The 19381-nt window shown below is 39.2% G+C and overlaps 1 protein-coding gene across 1 annotated transcript; it reads right to left on the bottom strand.

Moving 5' to 3' along the window:
• Window positions 1–2997: 2997 nt before the first annotated feature.
• Window positions 2998–13483, bottom strand: LOC139128079 (poly [ADP-ribose] polymerase tankyrase-1-like). The gene is made up of 14 exons (XM_070693934.1): window positions 13421–13483; window positions 13175–13273; window positions 12306–12404; window positions 11189–11287; window positions 9892–9990; window positions 9174–9272; window positions 8803–8895; window positions 8304–8405; window positions 8100–8189; window positions 7703–7801; window positions 7287–7385; window positions 6029–6070; window positions 5604–5711; window positions 2998–5263 (listed from the first exon to the last, which is right to left on the bottom strand). The coding sequence occupies exons 3-14, from the start codon at window positions 12354–12356 to the stop codon at window positions 4745–4747; spliced, it is 1500 nt and encodes a 499-aa protein (XP_070550035.1). The 5' UTR covers window positions 12357–12404; window positions 13175–13273; window positions 13421–13483; the 3' UTR covers window positions 2998–4744.
• Between the last annotated feature and the right edge of the window lie 5898 nt (window positions 13484–19381).

Consider the following 19381-nt stretch of genomic DNA (forward strand, 5'->3'; position numbering starts at 1 on the left):
TAAAAATGGTTGAATATTGCACTAAAATTTTGCTGCGATAAATTACAGCACTTAAAGGGTTAATCTCCTGGTATCAACTAACCGGACTTTTGTCACTCGGGGCTACAGTTGCGGATATGGTATACATGTTGTAGGAAGATGCCCGGGGTTGAACAAACCGTCCGACAACCGTCATCTACAGATCACTTTGCGCGTGAACGAGGATGTATGAACAAACTGTGTTACTTATTTTGTTATTCGACCGACCAGCGTAGCTATACCTAAGACCACATTTCACCCGGCATGGAAGAGTCATTTTCCAGTACAAAAGTAAATGCCCATGAGTGCTTTACAACTTTGATAAAATCTACAATAGCATGGCAAGATGCAGCATAAAAATTGTAAATGGCGCCAGATAAAAGTGTGACTTTTCAAGTAATCGTTTACTAACAGGATGACTTGGCGTCTGCTTTTAATGCCAACCAAAAAATTGAAAAAAAATTGTTTCGACGACATGAATAGAACTCTAGATACACATCATTTATAATAATATTAATCCTTTCCAATGATATGGACGTTCAAGGCTTCAAGTTATCATTGAGTATCCTCTGTACCGATAAAATATGACAAGAGTTTGTTACAGTGGGTGCGTAAACACGAGGCAACAGCAAATTGGAACTCAAGTTCTTATTTTCGGCCACATAACTATCGCAGGCAAGTTTGTTATCGTAGCTGAAGTATTGGTACTCTTTGATTGACGTACAGGAAAAGTAAACATTGTGATATGCACTTAAGGTTAAATGGTTAGGCCAATTTATTCGTCACAAATCATTGAGATTGATAGGAAATCTTAACATGGACTAGCTGTCCGTTAGAGCACGTCTGTGAACAAAAGGGCTCTTTCATAGACAGCAGCGGGAGATCTTCCCCCTCTACTGTCTATGATGCTATTCTGCATGCTCTATTATAGGTACAGTCATGTTATATTGTAATGTCCGTTCAAAATCCCACCCAACCGTTTTGTAAGTGAGCGCGGCTTTTTGTGAGGTTTGTAAGAATGAAGGCTTGACAGCTCTCAGCTGAAAAGAGCCATTTCACTGTAGGCCTACTTGTCCATTGCACCCTTACGTAAGGTCGAAGATTTGGACCGAATAACGATTCAAGCTCTAAATTAAATTCTTTCTTTGCCGTCCGCGTGCTGGTAGGTTTTCAGAGAAAATTATGAAAACAAAAACAAACATAATGTTAACACTATACATTATTATTTTTCCAAAAGAAACCACATAAAAACGAGCTTATGTTAATACACTTGTGTTTGCCTGTGTTTGTTTTTTCCCTGGCTGGCTGGTAGGTTTCACAAAATCCATGGACGGCAAACAGAGAATTTTCTTTAAATGCCTAAGTGGATGACAGGCCAGAGTGGAAGGACGCCATCTTAAAATAGTCTGATTTCTCCCATAAACGGTACTCGTTTTGTCATGCTTACAAGACACAATAAATTAATTCTCTCTCTGGTTTCACATAATATTCTAATGGAACTTGAGTTTGACCTTCAAAGTAGTAAAAAAATCATAAAACCAGGACCAGTAAATATCCTAAGATGACTGAATATACAAACCGTTATAATATCCCTTTCTGCAGTACGAATATTAAATACTGTATTTTGTCAATCAAAGGAAGAAAAGGACGATTTTGACAATATTGCACATGTAGCGTTACCATTTAGTACCATCCCCGTGCCTCCCACAAAATTACAACGTTGTAAGAGCTGTGTGGATAGGGGTCACGAAAAGGAGAGAAAAAAATTATGCGTAATAAGAACAGCGCATACGTATGTATACCCTGGTACCGATTTCTTGAGAACCTCGGGCTTTATTCACAAATGCACTACATACAGGCGCGGGGTCTTCCTCGAATGCACCGGCAACTAGCCGGGGATGGTATAGTGGCCTCATTCAAAACAACATTTTACAGCACCTGTAAGCAATAATTGGTTTCTATCGCTCCGGAAAAATGGACGAATGTTTCATCGGAGATGTTGATGTGATCTGAGAATGATTTGAACTACAGAATGATTTGAACTATACAGTTACCGCCTAAGTAAAAGCTTCGCATCTTTTTCGCAAACCCAAACCACGCCCTCACCGTGCGCAATCGGTATCAAACCACCGAATCGCCTGTTTTCATCCGCTTTTCCAAGGAATCTGCCAAGCTCTCGGCGAGACAGAAGATCTCCGTCGTGCTTGCCAAATTCAAATAACGACTCCTTGGTCGGCGTTTCGACTGCCTTCGCCAAGTCGGGAAAACTGTCACCGAAGTCCTCGAGGAACGACTCCAATAGGGGCCCTGCCACGGACGACACGGTCGTCGCAGCAAAAACTGACGCTGCCACGGGGGTAGGTCCCGCCACGGCCTCAATTCCCTTTAAGTGGCCGATAAATTTGAGTACTTTGCACACATATGCACCATACTTCTTTACAAACTTGTTAATCTTATTTACCCTATAACCAGGTGTCCCGAGAAAATGGTAATTACCGGGACATTCACACAGCAAGTGGACGGCAAATCCGTCCCTGACGCGTGAAAACACTTTGAAGCTGACCCGTTCTAATCCGGCGTAGCTGCCCTCATTGATCGGTAGCAAGAGGAACAGTCTTGGACATTCCCTGTCGTCGAGGGTTCTGTGCAGTTTATCCACGATGTCGGTCATTTTTATTACATCACCCTGCCCGGCTGTTGACAGGTATTCCTGCCAGCTGTTGTATCGGTGTCCCTGGTATCGGGAGCAGTTGAAGTTCTTTCTGTCAAGGTTCCCTGGGAAGGATTCTCCCTTGTCGATACACTTTGGCAAGGTATGAACCTGTGCAGGGTAAGTCCTCGATATTCTGCTTTTTGCCAGACGTTGATCACGTGGTGCACTACCTGTTCAAGGGAGCAACAGGGTTATTTCCTCTCACAGTGATGAGGATGCTGTTGCTATGGTACAGGAGCTCAAGGCGGATGTGATGTATAGGTCACGTGCCTCATGCGACTCTTTGCGACATTTCCCACAATGCTTGGCCGGTTGTTTCGAGAGGTAGACTATCTGATTAGCATAATATATCGGTGCATTCATTATAAATGCCCGGTCTTTATTGACCGTACCGATGACGTCACAGAACAGCAGAGGTGGAAGGAAACTGAAGTGGCACATTTGACTTGCCTGTCTCTCTCCCTTCTTTGGGGAGGCTGGCCAATCGTCAAAGCCAGGCTGTCCTATCGACAACTTACATGGGAACAGAAAAGTGCCCTCAGAGTCATTGAACTTGAAGCATATGCCAATCTCAATAAGAAGTCTAATGAGATAGTCATGGTGTTCGGGCTTGACATTCACCCATGCTCGCTGCAGGTTTTCTATCGTCAAAATACCGTTATCGTCGATGAAGTTGGTTTTGAACGATATCAAAGTTCGCAAGAGCGAAGCGAGCCACTCCGGGTTTAATATGACCAAATCATCCTCCTCTAACCAGTTGTGCCTTCCCTGAAGATGATGTTACCCTGGCAACAAAGAAAGGCGGTGGCATTTTTCAGTGACGCGTTGGTCCCCATTTCACCAAAAATTTCCCGTGAGAGACTTTCATATTCGCGATACCGCATCACCGGATTTGAGGCTTGGTCAACCTTCAGGACCATCAACTTTTCCCTGAATTTACACCAAGACTCGGGGATGTTCGGTAAGAGGTCGGATATAATCGATTCGGCCTCGCGTGCGAGGGCTTGCCGAAGCTGTTTTATGCTGTCGTTTCGCAACTGTCCTGGAAATTTTTTAACGCTGCTGACCTCGTAGTACCCTACGATGTGGGGTAGTTTGAATTCGAGCGCTTGCGCACTATGTTTGGCTGATTTATTGCACTGTGGTGACCATGGACGATTGTCGAAAGCAGCATATCCCGCCAAATCATTTTTGAAGTTGCTCACCCTTTGGTAGGACCCGGACGTTTGGCACAAAAAGCAGTTATCGAGCACATAATAGTCATGGTGATCAATTTGATGCTGTCTAAAAGCTGCTCGAAATATGTCGGAAAATTGTTGCCAAATGTAATCGAGAACACTTGGATTCAACATCGATATATCCGCATGCGTGCCGACAATAATCACTCTTGCATTAGGCGCGAATACATGTATCGTCTGCAGCCACAAGAGCACCCTACCATACTGATTCAGTGAATTTGCACGCGACGACTTGTCTCCAACAGCGCATTTACTGAGGTCAAAGGTCACTATAATTAAGGAATCGTCAGTAACAAAGAGGGTGTGAGTTTCTAAAAAATCCACATCCCCAGCAAAATCAAAAGTGATCAACTTTACAACAGATTCCTTCATTTTGATGGTTGCCATCTCTATCCCATCTGTCTTGTCGACATCAATTGGTTTCTCGCACAGCGCCCTCACGAGAGTTGTTTTACCGGACCCTTCATAACCTGCGAGAATTAATTTCACTGTGTCATTGGGTACTAATCTCGAAGCAGAAATTCTCGTAAGTAAGATAGAACGGCGTCCTTCCCGTCCTCCTGCTAATGCAACAGGTATAAGCACTGCAGGGTTATTATGAATTGAAAATGTTTCGTAATCTGATTTATTGATCAATGATGACGGAATGTTATGAATATTATTGTCATGCGCAGAAAACACCACAAGTCCCTGAATGTCTCCGATGTCTTCTGGAGATCTGTCAAACCATTGTTGTTAAGAAAGAGTTCCTTGACCGAGTGAAGTCTGGGTTGAATTAGTTTTCTCGTTCCGTCGAGGAGCTGTGGTGTTTCCTTCCATTCAAATTTGACTGTTTTTCTGACTTAGGCATTAGCTTGCAATGGCTGACATTCAAGACATTCGGTCTGCCGAGAAATTGGATTTTATAAGGCACAACAAGGTCACAAGCTATGAAACAGACAACTTTCACTGTATCTAACAACCAAGACATGGTAACATACTGATTGAAGGATGTAGAATTTATTATAACTACACTGTGAGAGATTCCCAAACGACCCTCCAATTCGTTGATCAAACTTACATCCATATTGCCCAGTATCAAAGACCTCACATGTCTGTTTCCGAAAAGTCTTATGATCGTCTTGAGGACTTGTCTCTCCATGCCAAATATCATTATTGACAGTTCACTACCAATACCGAATTCATGTTGAACTTTATCATCAATATCTTTTGCAAGGATGTCATGAACTTCAACCTGTCCGTTCGGTCGGTGACAAATTATTTTTGCGATGTTCTGCAGCTTGCATAGAGTCTCCTGTAATAAAAGAAGTAAAGTACATGTATTTACTCTACATACATACATACATACATACATACATACATACATACATACATACATACATACATACATACATACATACATACATACATACATACATACATACATACATACATACATACATACATACATACATACATACATACATACATACATACACTTTGTTTCTGTACAACCATATTTTTAGAGGTTGGAAGATGGTAGAGACAGAGGTTAGTACAGCAGATGTGGTAAATAAGCGTTGTATACATGCGTTTCTTTGTATCTGTATGTTTAGAGTTTACATAGTTTGTACAGGATATTGTCGTGTTCAAACCTTAGTTTCCGTATTCACATAGCTGCCTGCTTCCAAAAAGTAAAATAAAGTCTTCAACATGCTGAAGGTTGCCTCTGAAGTGTTTCCCTGGTGTTCTACCACATAATCCTGCGGTGATAAAACAATACACACTCGAGAAATCTTCATTTTTTGTCACGTCTTCTATTTATGTCAATGTCTAGCACATATCAAGAAGGCCAAAAGCCAGTTATTATAATTTGTGTTTTGTCCTCCGAGTTAAGTGTTGAGTTAATCAAACATATTTTTGTAATTCAACTGTTGTATGTAGTTTCGTTGTCATAATAGCAAAGCATAACAATATGTACATGAGAATATGCAACACAGCACAAGTTATCAATATGTCCAGAATCGGATCGTCAAAGACGACATTCTTTGGGGGCGATTTTGCCCTAAAATTCACTTACATTGTATCGTCTTGCTATTTGGCATATTGGATAAACTCCATACTGCAAATAACATAAGTCATAAACATCTTTTAATATCAAAAATCGTACTATGTAATATGCAAAGAGACTTGTTTCTCAACATATACCACTGCAATATTAATCTACACCATTTTCAATAATTAATAGCGCATACAAACGTACATATGAAAGTAAAGACAAATGGGGCTTGAATGAGGTTCTTTCAAGGCCATGTGAGGCTCAGAGTCGATTTCATCACCATTTCCGTACCACATCGATCTCATTCATGTAAAAGGAAAGTGCGCTGTACCCAAAACAGATTAAGAGGCATTTTAATGTTGCAAATCATGTTTTAATCACTTTTTTGAGTGTCAGTCTTTCAACCCATGCCATTTTAGAATATGGATTGATAATCCTATAGTCGTTTTTTCTACATATACTCTTGTTTAAGTGAATTATTACATTGTAGACAATACATCAAGTTTTCGACTTATCATAATCAAAATTTACCAAAATTGAGTTTTTTTACTCCAAATATACACCCCTTCATCCTTCATGTAAACTATTTCTACCATACTAAACTTTAGAGTATCTGCTTTTTGAAAATACATAGTATGAGGGGGTTTCCTTGTCATCTTAGATTAGAAATATTCCTTTGAAAAAACTGTTGGTAATGTGCAACTCTACCTTAAATTTTAAAAACATGGAAAAGGACAGACGTTTAACATATATTATTACCTATGCGGCGCTAATATCTCGTAAAGGCGATAATCGATGCCTGTGATATGCTAGTAAGGTGGGTTTCAATTCGGTGCTACAACTCTGTTTTTGAGTCAGACACATATGTACGATATAAACGATTAGCTTGGGTATCACCATACCTTTCCAAGGTTCCAATTTACAGTAAACCTGCACAGGGCAACTCTGTCTGGACCAATAGCTGAACAGGTGATTGCACTTGATCTACAATGTAGGTGTTTTTAGTGACAATCACAACTGAAAGTTTACTTAGAAGATGTTTTCTCCCCGAAAACTGTCTCATGCAAAGAGTTGTGGCACCTAACAGAAACCAACTATAGTGTTTGAAGAAATAATGTGCCATTGATTTTTTTTCTAGTTTATCTTGTGAAAGCCAGCATTGACACTTGTGGATCATTTTTGCCTTTAGAGGAGGGTGGCGGGTGATACCCTATAACCTTAATAGATTGTTACTCGATTGATCTATGTGCTGAATAAACGTGATAAATGGTATACTCACGTCATTCGGTAAATGTCTGTCGGCACCTGCGTCCAGGAGGACCTTGACGACATCAGCGTGACCGAATTCTGCTGCCTGGATCAGTGGAGACTCGCCATGCTGTGAGAAAGATGTTTCATCTCAGAATGTCATTTCATACATACAACTTGATCATACCAGCTGTGGTCCACTAATCCAAATATTTCGTCAGAAGACATAAATGCTGACGAGATTCTAAAAAAGTCACGTGACGTGTGAGCCCCGGATGAGAGAGAGAGAGTAATTAGGACATTGAAGATGTAATGATCTTGACTTATGATACGACAGCGTGTAAACATTTTAATTCCCATGCACGTCTACTGGTTATAATGTACTACGATTGTTTCTATCGGAATACAAAGATCGTTCACCTGTTAAATAGACTGTGTTTCACTTACAGCATTTAATACGTTCTTGTCAGCTTCCTCTTCCAAGAGGATCTTTATGACCTCGAGGTGACCTTTCGCCGCTGCGTCATGAACTGCTCTGTGACCGTCCTATGAATTAATATAGAAAGATATCACATGTATGACCCCCACCTGCGACAACTCTATTACTTGAGAAATTGGAAAAGCACAATTTCATCGGGAAGCCAGGATATCGATGCTGATCATACCGTTCTGTACCTGGAAGAGCAATTGGGTTTGGTATTTTGTAACGACTAGATGTATCACGTTGACATGTATACTGGACCACTTTTAACCTGTTCACCCCCGATTCCCTGTAAACAGGTTAACACTCACCATTGATAACAATGGGTTTGGGCCAACCATGGTGGTGAAAGGGTAAACTTACGTGATTTACACTCTCCTTGTTTGCGCCGGCTTTGATGAGGGCTCTGACAACATCTGCATGCCCTTCGTAACTCGCCTTGTAAAGGTCTATCTCCGTACTAAAATTGCAAAGAAAGAAAAACATTGAGATTTAAAGCTCTGGTTAGTTATGAAAGAAAGTGCAAAAACACACAAAAAACAACAAAAGAAACAAGAGAAAACTTACCAGCATATCCATTGAGTTCACTTCAGCGCCATGTTGCAATAGAGTCTGTATAACTTCAGCAGCGCCATTCTTTGCGGCCCAGTGTAGCGCGGTGTGTCCCAACTAGAGGGAGAATGAAGGAGAGATTGTCTTAAATTCCACACGTCAGCATGAAGGGACAAGCCGGTATCGTAAGAGGCAAGAACGCAAGAAGGTACGAGTTGTTTGTAGGTCGATGGGTGGGAGGTATTTGTATGATTTCTGCAACTGTTTGAATTGGAACACCTTTGCTGCCGTAGCGGCGCTCTCTTTGGTAATCTTGTCGTAATTGTTTTCGCACAAAATAAAGTACAATACTGAAACTGTGTGCCTTGGGATTTTTGATACCATTGTCATTGATATCGAAGTTCTCCACTTATAGACTATGTTTCAAGTTAGCCTACATTTCGTTACAATATACGGCTAGAAATTACAAGTTACAAATTTATAGTGATTTCGCGGAAAGGTATTTTCATCTTACTTTAGCATTTTTGAACTCAATGTCGTAGTCTTCAAGAAGATATTGCTCTACCAGTTGGCGGTCTCCTCTCCCTGCAGCAAGGTGTAGTTTGTACTGAAAGCGAATGAATGTAAGGCTTTCTTTACCCTTTATCCTTGCTGACTGTCTGTCTGCCTCTCTCTCTCTCTCTCTCCTCTCTCTCTCTCTCTCTCTCTCTCTCTCTCTCTCTCTCTCTCTCTCTCTCTCTCTCTCTCTCTCTCTCTCTCTCTCTCTCTCATGAACCATTTCATGACATCAGAATCTGTGCAGAATTCCATTGGCTGACAAGAAAAATCAGCTTACCAGATTGTTCGACGTACTAACACGCACCAATTATAACTGAGAATTCCTACCTTGTCAATGTCTCGTCTGTCAGCTCCCTTCTCTAATAAATACTCCACAATCTCGAAGTGACAACATTCCGCTGCAATTTGTATAGCGGTAAAGCCCTCCTGAAATTGGAATAACACACTGTCATACTCTGAGTAGAATGGATCTCGGGGACAGATATTCCAGCTCTAAAAGTTTACCATTCGTTTCTTATCTATCCCTTGTAGGGCTTATCTTAAAGCTCTTTGAGTAAGATATAGTTTCGCCGTCATAGCTTTTTCGAAAATCGAAAATCCTATTTTTCTCCAAAACACAGGAATTGCAGCCATATTGATTTTCAAATATAGGTAAATTTTAGATTATTTTTTCACTGTAACAAAACTTGCACAATGACCCCTGATTATTATACTTAATTTGGTGAGAGAATGGTTAAAAACTGCACTGAGGAAAAATTGAGCAATTAAAAATTTCAGTCTTTAAATTTCGAAGCACATACTATCTCAACATATGCAACGATCAACAGTCTTGGAATAGTCACATCGAATTCAAAGTTTGGGTACAATGTCAATGATGATCGAGCTTGCAATAAATCATGTATTTTCAAAGATATTCCTATCCCAAATAATATAACCCTTCACGGAGTCTTTCACAGGGCATCACTTGGTATCTTTTTGACTACCGACAGATGTCAGAGTGATGTTCTGGTATATGATATTTGCCACAAACACACAGTATTATTACCAAGTTCAAAGTTTCCAGGTCAGCTCCTTTCTCCACCAATAGCCTCGCCATGTCTGGATAGTTCTTCAGGGCGGCGGTATGCAAAGCACTTTCCCTTTTCTGTCAAAGAAAGAGATTGATAGCTGTTGGTCCATAGCTATATGAGCATGGGTTTCCGACGGGTCTTTTACGCCTCCAAACCACATCATGGAACATTCAAAGGATGAGCAACAGGGTGTTTTTCTCTGCATGCTCACTGGAAGGAGCAAAATCTGCCCCATTCATCAAGATTATGGGCAGACTTGACATTTAAGGGGCAGAAACAACAGAAAATTCACAGGTCTCTACAGTATGAGCTTGGGTCACCGTCATGGGCGTATTTCCCTGCTGTGTCTTGTACGCGATTTTCGGCGCTGTGAGTAACTTTTAAAGGGCAGAAAATGGCTAGAAATGCGCACTTGCACAGTCGACAGAGAAGCCTGACGTGTACAAGCTGCTACACACGATTTTTTCGACCGATTCGTAATCTGCCAATCGTCGTCTTGGTAAGACCACAGTCCCTCGATCTGTCTCTGTCATGCAATAAAAGTTTAAAGGTCACCGCTGAGGTGACTCTTGTGATGTGCCAAACCGCGCCCGAATGTTTTATTGCAGCAAAAGCACAGTAGTCTGGTTGTCATGTTGGAAAAAGTTTGAAGCCAGTGGCATTCAGGTGCAATTTGTCGGATTTTGGCTCTGAATGGTAAGTTCCTCTATAACAAGGCTATAGATGGATGAGTTTTGCCACATCGTTAATTGGATGCAAATCGATTCCTATGTGCTTACACACGGATTCGGTTTAGCTGTAGTGGCATGAAAAGTCGCCGAAGTCAAAATGAAGCACGTAAAAGACAGAAAACCGTCAGATTACCACCATCACAGCTATTGACCTGCAGTGTGGAGTAGATGCACCACTGGAGTTCTTTATTACGGTGTTTAAATTGTTTCAACGGGGGTAGCCCTTGGTCATTGAGACTAGTTTACACATCATTGAAGTAACGGTGAGTATTGATGTTAAATGAAATACTTTCTCATCGTCATCCATAATCTACTGCCCTCATATCTACCTGCCCGAGTACAAATACTACATTATTCTCGTGCATGATTTGTGTAGCATACCAGCTGTCTTGCCATTTAAACATTTAACATACCGACATACGTTTCGGCCAGTACTTTTCATACGTGACAAAAATTAGGAGTCGATTGATCGTGACAGTTTTGCCGCCTAAAGTTCTCCGTATCAAGTTCATTACCAATAAACTAGCTATGAACATTTTACCTCTGTCAGGACATTCACATCAGCACCATTGTCTATAAGATGTTGCGATATCTCTGCATTGTTTTTCCTTACAGCTCTGTGTAATGCCGTCATATTGGACTGCAACGTGTAAAGATGTAAAGTGATTTGAATAACATTGTTATTTACAAAGGACGGGTGGTTCAATTAAAATTTAAACAGAAAGTAACACGATGGAAATCTTTCGGCTTTTTAATCAGATTCTTTGACATGAAAAAATGTCCTACGTTTTGTTTTGCAATTTTCACTCACCTGTATAAGGGTTAATGGATTTGTCCCTGCATAAGTATCACATGTTATCATATACGAACGATAGGATTTGAATCTCTGCTAGTGTGGAACGCCCTCTATGTCAATGAGAGCATTGTTGCCACCAAAGGTATGTCAACGCTGTGGCAGTTAGGCCAAGACTCATACAAAGTTTGTTTCTCATCCCAGACACTAGATATATTGTAAAAATGATGCAGTGACGCGGGGTTTCTTATTCTCAACTTTTTATTCTCCAATGAAAAGAACGTGCGCAAAAAACATGAAAACAACATAGGAATGCAGGCAGAGATAAATGCACGGCAGTGTTGCTTTAGTATTTTGGTATAGCAACAGTTCTGTGGTTTGACTTTCAGTGCAGCAATGTACAGTTTTAACAGCGTAATATATATAACATTGACATATGTGTACAGCTCTGAATGGAATGTTAGTGTCAGTTATTTTGTTTACAGTTCTGTTTTACACAGCACTGTGATATGCACTTTCGTCGCGTATTGTTGCGGTTCATTTTTCCATTATAATTGATATGATGGCAAACAAGCTGTTTGCATTGACAACCGTATGTTACGTTTCTGTGATGATAATCAGATTTGAATTGTAAGATTGATTCCTATATATCTTTATTAATAAAATATTATTTCTGATATCCTCGCACAAATTGTTGCTATACAAAATACTAAAGCAACACTGCTGCTCATTTCCTCATGAGTAGAAAAACAGGTCGACGCGACGGGTCTGAATTGACGCGCACGAGGATAAGAAAACAAACTTTTATTTTTCTTGGCCTTATCTGGCATCAAGGTTGCGACGGTATGCTTTTGAGAAGATTTACCTTATCACCAATGTTTGCATCGGCGCCATTTTCAAGAAGGTACTGCGTCATCTCACTGTCGTTTCTCTCCACTGACAGATGCAATGGAGTGTTGTGATTCTACATAAACAAAGAGGATAGGTTTTACTTATTTTTTTCTAAAAGTTTAACATTCTATTCAAGCCCAATTATACATTCCGTACATTTCGGAGTCATCACACACCTTTTACACGCCAAATAAGTGTGGTAGTTCAGTTTTTGTATAAAATCAATGAGTAATTCTAAAATGAGGGTTCCGAAGATTTATGCTTTTTTATTTCAAATTTCATTGTTCTGGTTGTTTAAAATCTCTCCTGTAAATTTTCCAAGGCAAAAAGTTTGTGGAGTAATTTACGACCGGTACAGCCGGTGATAGTCGGTGTCATTTTCAAAAGCGCCACCTGCGGTGCACGCTTCGCAACCCACGATTAACTGCTATCACTGGAGTACAAGTTTCACCAATAATAATTAATTAGTAATAATTACTGTGACAACAAAAAATACTCTTCGAAGCTTCACACCTTACGTTATTGATCGTGAATGCGTAGTCGCTTAAAAATGTCGAATGTGTCATATTCATAGCTCGTCTTGTTGATGTCATTACGATAGACTTTTTTCTATATTAGAAAATGCTTTTATAAACTGAGTAAGTTATATCGTGTCGACCGAATCAAACATAATATTTATGTACACTATGTGACTATCATTTCGCAACAGGTTTGCTATTGCCTGAACAACAGCTGTGAGAATATTCTACATTCTCCCATACTCACTGATAGGTGGCGCCCACGTGCAGCAACAACCGTTGATCACTTTTCGTTTTGCAGCTTCTTTCCGAAAATAAAACTCACCTCATTTTTCGCATTGACGTCAGATCCAATATCGATCAGATGCTTTATTATTTCCAGATTACCGTTCGCAACAGACACATGTAATAAGTGATTTCCTTCCTATTTCCAAAAAATAACAAAAATAACTACTTAAATTACATCACTGTATTTAAGAATAAGACAGTCAATGATGAAGTAAATGGATAGTCAGTTTGTATGTAATTAAGAACAACATCTTTGAAAATAGAGGAGACTTTCAGCACTTACCGGTCCACGAATATTAATATCTTGACAGGCGTTAATCAAGCTATGAAACGTTTCGTTGTCATGTTCGCTTAAAACCGTGAATAGGGTATCCTTAAAGAAATAAATAATTGATCTATCGTTAAAAGTTAAAATGACACATTATTGGCCCAAGACAGCAATTCCTCGCATTTTCAGGATATTCTGCGATGGTAACTTTACAAAATTTCGCTTTTAAATTTCATTTTAACGCTGCATGGGTCATCGTAAAGCAATACAACAGCTCGCCTGGTACCCCGGGTCAGGTACGTTTTAGTGTCAGTGTTAACAAGAGGGGCGACTGGGCAAATCACACGATAGGCGGAGTTTTTTTCACGCGAAAGCCTTTCATTTTACCTATGCTTAAAACCAGTAGTGTTTCGAAGAGAGGTCTCAACATCTGAAGACGAATTATTGTTAGAATTCCACCATGTCATCATGGCAATGCGTTGTGTCTGAATAAATCGAAACGAGTTGAGATGTGTCGGCGATGTGCCGCACACGCTTTTTTCTCCTGCACTCAGAATCAATTCCGTATGTCGTACATTTGCAAAGCAAAGTTAGGAAACTTTAGACTCAAAATTCCCAAGTTCAGTCTCACAATATACGATGAAACAGCTCTTTGTTGTGTTTTGCTTGCTTTTGTCAGGTTTCATAGGGACACAGGAAGACAGGGAGACTCTTAGATAGACAGAATGGCAGTGAAAGTATTAGAAGGTCACATACCTCATCAAACAGGTCTTTGGCGTTGCCAGCCTCGTCTGTTGCCATGTTCATAAGTATTTACCAGTTATATTGAACAGTTATTGTAAATCCTGAAAAAAGACAGAAAAGTCCAGGAAAGTAATCATTTATTTTAAATATCACTTCAGGGCCTTTTCACTTTCACTTTCGCTATACCAAGTTCCATGTTCGTTTGTCTCACATTATTTTCACGCGAGACTGTTCTGTAGGTATTTTCGGTTCTCTTTTCGTTTCTACTTTCACCTGGCCCTCACTTGCCGCTCAAGCCGCCTTGTCTGTTCCATTAAATTTAGCGAGACACCGTAAACCAACTTTAACCCCCCCCCCGTTCCAATCCAGAGACACTGTGACCAACAAACAGACAAAGTAACGCTTGAATATTCATACCGCCTTCAACTTCAGAGAAGTAGCTCTTCTCAACACTTGAACACCGTCCTCCATGTAAACTGGCTAACTTTGCTCCCATAGTTTAATTTAATCTTTCGTGTACTCTCGTAAAAATATCCCTGTTTGTAAATCGCTCTGAAGGTGAATGAGTTCATTCGGGTGGCGGTGAGTCATCGATACTTGAAGAATTGACTACGTGCAGTAACCAGATATGAACTGAAAATGCTCACGTGTTTCATACAGTTATGTGTAAATTTGAACCTTTGCCACATGTTTGCAACTTCATTGAAAGTATTATGATCAACATAATGAACAATAATCACCGCTGATTAATTCTCAAAGGTCATGAAGTATACAAATATGTAATTAGCTGAAATAAAAATATTAAAGTTCTTTGACTGCTGTCATTTATATAGCAAGTGTAATTACCGTTGGCAAAGTCCTTCAAGCCATATATGCCGAGCTGTGAAAGCTCATTAGATATGCAAATTGTAAATTAGCTGACATGAAAATGTGAAATGACTTTCGATATTGTTTTAACCAGGTATAATCATCAATGTTGTCATGTTTTGCCAACTTTGATCAAGTAAATCCCAGTATATATCCCTAATAAGCAAAGTTCATTAAATATGTAAATTAGGAATTGACTTAAGTAAAAATGCTTAATGATTGTCAATAATGTTGTATCATGGTATCTGCAATATATGTAGCAAGTTTTGTCAACTTTGGTCAAGTCAATTCAGATATTCATGCTTCATGACGTGATGTCGTTCACGTAGTGTGCTGTGTGGGGCGTATCGGCTCTCGCGTTCTCGAGTATTCTTTCCCCAAGAAAGGCATTCTGAAGCTTCCAACCGACACAGAAAGCTTTCTAAACTGACAATGGTACCAAGCTATCATCTATGTCATGAAGAAGAAAAGCACAGTTGCGAGAAATAAGGGAAAAAGGTTGAGCAAAATCACAGACTTCACAGTGGGGTCCAAGATGGCTGCCGGAAACGGCGACGGACAGACGAAGGACACGATACCTGAACTTGGTGAAAGTGAAGGTGTAAATGAGTTGTCTGAAGATATTACTTTGGCATCCTTGTATCGGTTGATTGGAAAAATGGAGGAAAAGATGGACAGAGGTTTCCAAAGCGTAACAAGTATGCTTCATCGGGTCGAGGTGGTGGAAAAGAAACAGTCTGAACTGGAAAATTCCATTGAGTTCACAGCTGCCACGTGCGAGCAGAATAAATCCACCATTGAAACGTTGAGAAGTGAAGTTGAAAAGTTGAAGAAAGAGTCTGATGCCAACAAAGAAGAAAATCTACGGTTACAAAGATTTTACCGAAGTTTTAATCTCAGAGTTTATGGTATTCCAGAAGACGGAGATGAAAAGGAGGGCGAATCACCTATTCAAAAGGTCAGAAAACTTTTCAAGGAGAAATTTGATGTTGACCACGTGTTGATAGAGAACGCGCACCGTGTGCCAGCACGTCGTCCTCCGGGTCAGACGAGAAACCTTCGCAGTACTAAGCCCCGACCTATTCTAGTGAAACTGATGCACCGTCCAGTCAAGTATAAAATCCTGATGTCTGCTCGTCTTATTTTAGAAGGGTCTGGTATCCAGATAAAACAAGATCTGTGTCCACAGGACTATGAGAAAAAGAAAACTTTGTTGCCGATAATGAATAAAGCCTATAGCGAAGGAAAACGCGTCAGATTTCAAAATGGTACCGTGTTTATCAACGGCCGAAGATATAGCAACCACGGAAGTGACGGACAATACAGAGACGGCTGAAGGTGAAGGCGATAGGTGTTTTCTCAGTGTGTTGTGAGACAGTTTTCGGATTCCTGTGGCTTTGTCTCTACGGACAACCTCGTCTCGTATTATGAAAACTGTATTTCAAAAACCAAGCGCACGGATACTGTGCAGTGCACAGTCGGGACTGTACATGTCAAGATGTCAAGATGGACACGACCCATTCTTTGAGTTTGGAGAAACATTTTGAAAACTGGTAGGGTAAAACATGGAACATTGTTTAATGAGATAATGGGGAAGAGAATCTTGATTTCAACTTTTCATATTTATATGTTTTGAGAACCCGAAGCCGGTATGCCCACGGTGGGTTTTGCTGTGGCTGTGTTTGATGGCCTCGAGTTTGATGGGCTTCTGTGTTTTTGTTTGTCCATTTGTATTTGTTTTTGTGTTTTTGTACTTTGTGTACGTGTATATTATATATAATGCAGTCAGTGTAAGTTTAATTTTATTTAATTTTATTTAATTGCTGGAAGGTGGAATTTTCGATAATTTTTTTTTTTGTTTGTTTGTTTTATAAGACAGTATAGATGGCAAACTCCCATGTCAAATTTTTATCATTGAATGTGAGAGGGTTAGGTCTTCCCAGAAAAAGGAAAAACATCTTTCAGTGGATTTCAAAACAGAATTCCAATGTGGTGATGCTACAGGAAACACACTGTACCAGAAATGTAGAACATTTCTGGGCTAATCAAATTAGAGGCACTATGTACTTTGCTCATGGTACGTCCAATAGTAGAGGAGTCATTACAATATTGCGTAATATAGATGCTAACATTCATAAGTTATTTCTGATGTTAATGGGAGATATTTGATTTTAGATTTACAGTTGAAAGGTAAACATTTTATGATCGTCAATTCTTATGCCCCTACAAATGAAGAACACCATAGAATTTTTTTGAAAAATCTTCTTTCTGACATTTCAAAAAACATTTCAGATCCTGAAGTTTCAATAATTTGGGGTGGTGACCATAATTTTGTTTTAGATGTTAATAAGGATAGGTTTGGTGGTAATCCAAAAGTGTGGAGGCATTCTTTAAATATGATGTTGGAAAGTATGGAATCTTTAGATTTATGTGATGTATGGAGGATACTCCATCCTGATGACTCTGCCTTTACTTGAAACGTTTTAAACCCCTCTCTTGTTCAGAGCAGGATTGATTATTTTTTGACGTCAAATTCTCTACTGAACAGTATTAGTGAAACAAGTATCATTCCTTGTGTTTTGTCAGACCACTGTGCAATTTTATTATCAGTGAGTTTCGAAGATACTGCAAGAGGTCCTTCCTATTGGAAATTTAACACAAGTTTATTGTATGATGTAAAATATAACGATTTAATTTATAATTCTTTTCCAGATTGGGTTTCTGAGGGCTCTTCTTTATCTGATCCATCTAATCTTTGGGATTGGATTAAGTATAAGATAAAGCAAGTTACAATCCAGTACAGTAAAGAAAAAAGTAGGAACCACAAAAATAAGATTTTAGAGCTAGAAAAAAAGATTCATACTTTGGAGAATAATTTGGCAACTTGCCCTTCCCAAGATGTTATTAACCAGTTTGAGAAGTGTAAGCAAGAGCTTCAGTCAGAATATGATTATGTTACTGAAGGTGCCATCATTCGGTCTAGAGCAAATTGGACAGAGTATGGGGAGAAAAATTCAAAGTATTTTTTCCAGTTAGAAAAAGCTAATGCGGCAAGGTCACATATTTATTTTTTATTAAAAGCAGATGGGAATATGGTATCCTCACCAAAAGGTATTAATTCAGAGATTAAGTCATTTTACCAGTCTCTGTATTCTTCTTCTCTCGAAAGTATACAAGTAGATGATCATTTGCAATATTTACACAATAGTTTTTTAGATAATTCAAATATCCCAAAATTAGATGGTGAAAAGGCTGGACTTTGTGAAGGGTTGATTACTATGAATGAAGCTTATGAAGCTGTTAAGTCTTTCCCATCAAATAAGACACCAGGAAATGATGGTTGCCAGTTGATTTTTATAAGCATTTTTGGCCCCTTATTAATGACCAAGTTCTTAATTCATTAAATTATGCTTGTGAGTCTGGTCAGTTTTCTATATCTCAAAGACAAGGTGTCATAACTTTGTTGGAAAAGCCAGGTAAAGATCGTAGGTATATTCAAAATTGGAGACCTATTTCTTTGCTAAATTCAGATTATAAAATTGCTACAAAGTGTTTAGCTAGAAGGTTGGAAAAAGTTCTTCCTTGATTATAAATGAAACTCAAACTGCTTTTGTTAAAAATAGGTGTATTGGTGATACAGTTAAGTTGGTTGAATGCATTTAGATTATACAGATGATAATGATATCCCAGGTATTTTATTGACTATTGATTTTGAAAAAGCATTTGATAAGCTTGAATGGAGTTTTTTGATATCAGCCCTTGACGCCTTTAATTTTGGTCCCACTTTTATTCAATGGATAAAATCCTTATACTGTAATATTTCAAGCTGTGTAATGAATAATGGTATTAGTACTGGATATTTTAATCTTTCTAGAGGGGTTAGACAAGGTGATCCAATCTCACCTTTGTTATTTATCATTGCATTGGAAGTTTTACTTGTTTCTATGAGAACAAATCAGCATATAAATGGAATAATGTGTGATGAGATTGAGTTGAAAAATGCCTCATATGCCGACGATTTAACATGTTTTCTGAAGGATGTCTTGTCTATGGAATATTTATTTGGGCTTTTAAAACATTTTCAAATGATTTCTGGTTTAACAGTAAATAAGAATAAATGTGAGGCTATGTGGCTTGGAAGGCTTAAGAATAATACTTCCAACCATTAGGGTTGAAATGGCCTGATGGTCCAATTAAGATTGTTGGTATTTATATTTCCTATGATAAAAAATTGCTGCACGTCTGAATATGGCTAGGCCGAATGAAAGCTTAAGCTAAATAACTCTCTTAATTTTTGGAAGATGAGAGGACTTTCACTTTTAGGGAAAGTACAGATCATTAAAACTTTAGGTATTTCACGTTTTC

The sequence above is a fragment of the Ptychodera flava genome, unplaced genomic scaffold (assembly GCF_041260155.1).
Source record: "Ptychodera flava strain L36383 unplaced genomic scaffold, AS_Pfla_20210202 Scaffold_43__1_contigs__length_1316584_pilon, whole genome shotgun sequence".
Classification (NCBI taxonomy): Eukaryota; Metazoa; Hemichordata; class Enteropneusta; family Ptychoderidae; genus Ptychodera; species Ptychodera flava.

Bases quoted from the DNA above. Each gene is read 5' to 3' on its own strand.
- LOC139128079 (XM_070693934.1), bottom strand. From the start codon at position 12,356: ATGACGCAGTACCTTCTTGAAAATGGCGCCGATGCAAACATTGGTGAT. The intron at 8,406-8,802 runs GTAAGATGAAAA...TTCTCCCTCTAG, and splicing joins TTGAGTTCAAAAATGCTAAA to TTGGGACACACCGCGCTACA. The intron at 8,190-8,303 runs GTAAGTTTTCTC...TTTAGTACGGAG, and splicing joins TGAACTCAATGGATATGCTG to ATAGACCTTTACAAGGCGAG.